General features: G+C 34.0%; 1 protein-coding gene and 1 non-coding gene across 2 annotated transcripts; both read right to left on the bottom strand.

Moving 5' to 3' along the window:
- Positions 1–939: 939 nt before the first annotated feature.
- On the bottom strand, positions 940–1,013 carry TRNAR-UCG (transfer RNA arginine (anticodon UCG)). The gene has a single exon. It is a non-coding gene; the product is annotated as a tRNA-Arg (tRNA).
- Positions 1,014–2,826: 1,813 nt separating this feature from the next.
- LOC138881803 (secreted RxLR effector protein 161-like) lies at positions 2,827–3,489 on the bottom strand. Its single transcript, XM_070162079.1, has one exon. The coding sequence runs from the start codon at positions 3,487–3,489 to the stop codon at positions 2,827–2,829; it is 663 nt and encodes a 220-aa protein (XP_070018180.1).
- Positions 3,490–3,708: the final 219 nt, after the last annotated feature.

Raw genomic sequence — 3,708 nt, 5'->3', positions numbered from 1 at the left:
AGCTAAAAAAAAATAAACTTCAAATAAATAATTAAAAAAATTTAAAAGTTAAGGCCTCTCATAAAGTTTGGCTTTAGGCCACAAAATTCGTCGGGCTGCCCCCGCCCCAACCCCAACCCACCCTCGCCCCCACTCCCACCTCACCATAAATAGAAATATTATTAATAGTACTTTCTTTTCATGTTATAGAAAAAGTAATTTTTTTTTCATTTCAACAAATAAGTATTTTCTTTCATGATGTAGAAAAATTATTTTTTTTCATTTCAACAAAATAAAATAATAAAAAATATTTCTTTTATTGCAACAAAAAGAGTATTTTCTTTTTATGACGCAGAAAAAGTATTTTCTTTCATTTCAACAAAATGAGTACTTTATTTCATGTTGTAGAAAATAGTACTTTTTCAAAAAAAAAAGAGTATTCTTTTTTGTTATGAAGCACAAATACAACGTTATTTTTGCGTAAAAAAGTAAAACAATTAATTCCTTTGGGTTTGTACGAATTTTTAGAAGAATAATTAAATTTTTAAAGAAAATAGAGTCATGAAAATGTTGGGTATTTTTTTGGAGGGAGAGGGGGAGAAGCACAAGAAATATAGGGACTTGGGGAAGGGAGGGGGGGGAGGAGAGTAGCATAAAAAAATTATTTTTCCTAAAAAATATTTTCTACTCTCTAACCAAACATTAAAAAATATTTTTCATAAAAAGGTTTTCAATCAACAACCAAACAAAAGAAAATAAATGATAAAACCATTGATTTTTCATGGAAAACCAAGCACACCCTTAATTATGATATTTTAATATTCAAACAATACAGTTCGGTAAATATGTGGAAACAGATACGATGGTCAAACAATAATCTTGGTTTTAGCAAACGCAAAATTTGTCGTACTACAGTGAACAGCTATTAATTGCAAAACAATAAAGACAGAAAAAAGACACCGACCACAGTGGGAGTCGAACCCACGACCTTTTGATCCGAAGTCAAACGCGCTAATCCACTGCGCTATGCGGTCTTATGTGGCTTGTGTGCAAGCTAATTTTATTATGTCCTAAACCTTATACATAAGACAACATCTTAATTAATCTATTTTTTTCCCTCGTGAATTAGGTAATAGTATTAGTTACTTAATCAATGGTGATTGTCTGCAAGAGTTACATGCCTCGATTAACATTCATATAGGATACTTTGTTTTTTTCGAGAGACCTCTAGAATTAAAGAGATACTACTAAACATATTATGGAGTAGCTACTAGAAATTCATTGCCTGCTAGAGAAAAAAACTACAACAAGCACCATAGACATTTGTTTATCCCAATCTTGTGCAAAATTAGATATAACATTCCACGGATCTAGAGATGGCCATTGTGAGAGCTTCAGGAATCTCAAGAAGTAGCCGGCAAAAGGGTTATTCGGTGCACTAGGCTCCCGTAATGTGCGGGGTTCAGGGAAGGGTCGGACCACAAGGCCTATTGTACGTAGTTTTACTTTCCATTTGTACAAGAGGTTGTTTTCACAGTCCGAATCCGTGACCTCCTATGTCACATGCCAATAACTTTACCATTGACGCCAAAGCTCCCCTTCACACGACTTATAATATTTGATAAGGCAGAAACTCATTTTCCAAAATTAAAGAAGTTTTCCCTTAACTCAAGGAATAGTAGGATGGAAACATAACAGTTTATAAACCTTCCTTTTTTGTACTCCCTCTGTTTAAAAAATATTGACCCTATTTTCTTATTAATCCGTTTTAAAAAGATTAGCATCTATCAAAATTTCCTTAATATGAAGCATTTATAGTCACATGAATGCTATGGCAGGTTTAAGATCACAAGTTTCAAAAGTTTTACAACCACACAAATGCTATGACTAATTTAAGATCACATATCTCAAAAGCTTCAGAAATTTATGCCAAATCAAACTAGGACAATCTTTTTGAAACACATGGAGTACTTGTTAGAACATGCGCAGCGGGAGCAAGCAGACAATTCAGACATCAAATATATGTAAACTAGACAATGATATAATTACTAGATTAGAAGCACTCACCTCTTGAAATCCTTGCACAAATCCTCCACACAACAAGAATCCATGGCTGTAGTCTTCTGTTATGGTCCTAGTAAGACCTTGGACAAATTTGCTTTGAGTGGGCAAGAACAATACAAATCTAAAAAGTGAGTAATTGGGTGAAATCTATCTTCCTTAAGTAGACACGTTTTACAGCCAAAATTAGGGCTCCAAGAACGTGTAGGATTCTGCTTGTGCAAGTAGAATCCTACTCTAACTCCGCTGGATGACTTTTCTCCCAAGTTACTTTTTACCCAAATCAATCCAGATTTTTACTAGGTATAGCAGGGACCACAGAAATAATAAGAGGCTACTAATTATAGTATTAATTCGAAATTTTTCATGAATTGATTCCTACTAAAATTAATTGCAGTTTATTCCACTAAAAAACTACAATTAAAATCCTCAATTTGATTTTCGAAAATTCATTAACACTTGCTTTAACTCCCCATTTTAATATCCCAAATACCAGTTAATTAAATTAAATCACTAACAATTTAATTTAATCAACTAATTAAATTCTTTATAGTTTCGCTTAAACTATTCAATGTGACAGATACAATTTAATCTTCTGTGCATGAGCTAAGACTCCATATACTAAATTGTCTACTACATAACTAAAATGACACACATATAACAAATGATCTGTTTAAAATAGTACTTTATTGAATTAAATAAATAATTATTTCATAAAGAATAAAATAAAATACTATGCATAAACCGCATGGTTAATAGTATATCCCAATAATCTCCCACTTAAACTCATAACCAAGCGTCTACTATTCTAGTACCCATTCCTTCTACATGCTTGTCAAAAATCTTCTGTGGCAAGCTCTTTGTAAACGGGTCTGCCAAATTGTCCTCTGACGTATGCTTCAACACTCTTGCACCACCTCTCTGAGTTACGTCCCGAATTAAGTGATATTTAAGCTCAATATGCTTACTCCTTTTATGGATTCTTGGTTCCTTCGAGTTCGCAACTGCATCACTATTGTCACAATAAAGTACAATCGATGTTTGAACCGAATGAACTACATTAAGCTCTTTTAGAATGTTTCCGAGCCAAACATCCTCTTTAGCTGCCTCAGATACAGCCACATATTCGGCTTCCATGGTGGAATCAACAATACATGATTGCTTGATGCTCCTCCAACTTATGGATCCACCTCCTACGGTAAAAACATATCCCAAGGTAGATTTTCTAGAGTCTCTATCTGACTGAAAATTTGTATCAGTATAGCCAATGGGTGCAAGATCACCTGAGTGATAAACCAACATACAATCCCTAGTCCTTTTCAAGTACTTGATTATATGTTTAACGACAGTCCAATGTTCCCGTCCAACAGCAAAGTAGATATCAAGTCTAATACATAGCATATCATACATGAGACTCCTTATAGCAGAAGCATAAAGGATCACCTTCATCGTTTCTATCTTATAAGTCGTTTTTGGGGACTGATCTTTTGATAGAGAAATTCCATGTCTAAAAGGGAGAAATCCTTTCTTGGAATCTTGCATGCTAAACCTGGTGAGAATAGTATCTCACCAGGCGAGACTCCTTATAGCAGAAGCATAAGGGACCGCCTTAATCTTTTCTATCTTATCAGTCATTTTTGGGGACTGATCTTTTGACAGAGATATTCC

Source organism: Nicotiana sylvestris, chromosome 11, assembly GCF_000393655.2.
Source record: "Nicotiana sylvestris chromosome 11, ASM39365v2, whole genome shotgun sequence".
NCBI lineage: Eukaryota > Viridiplantae > Streptophyta > Magnoliopsida > Solanales > Solanaceae > Nicotiana > Nicotiana sylvestris.
This window is presented reverse-complemented; position numbering and strand designations above follow the sequence as displayed.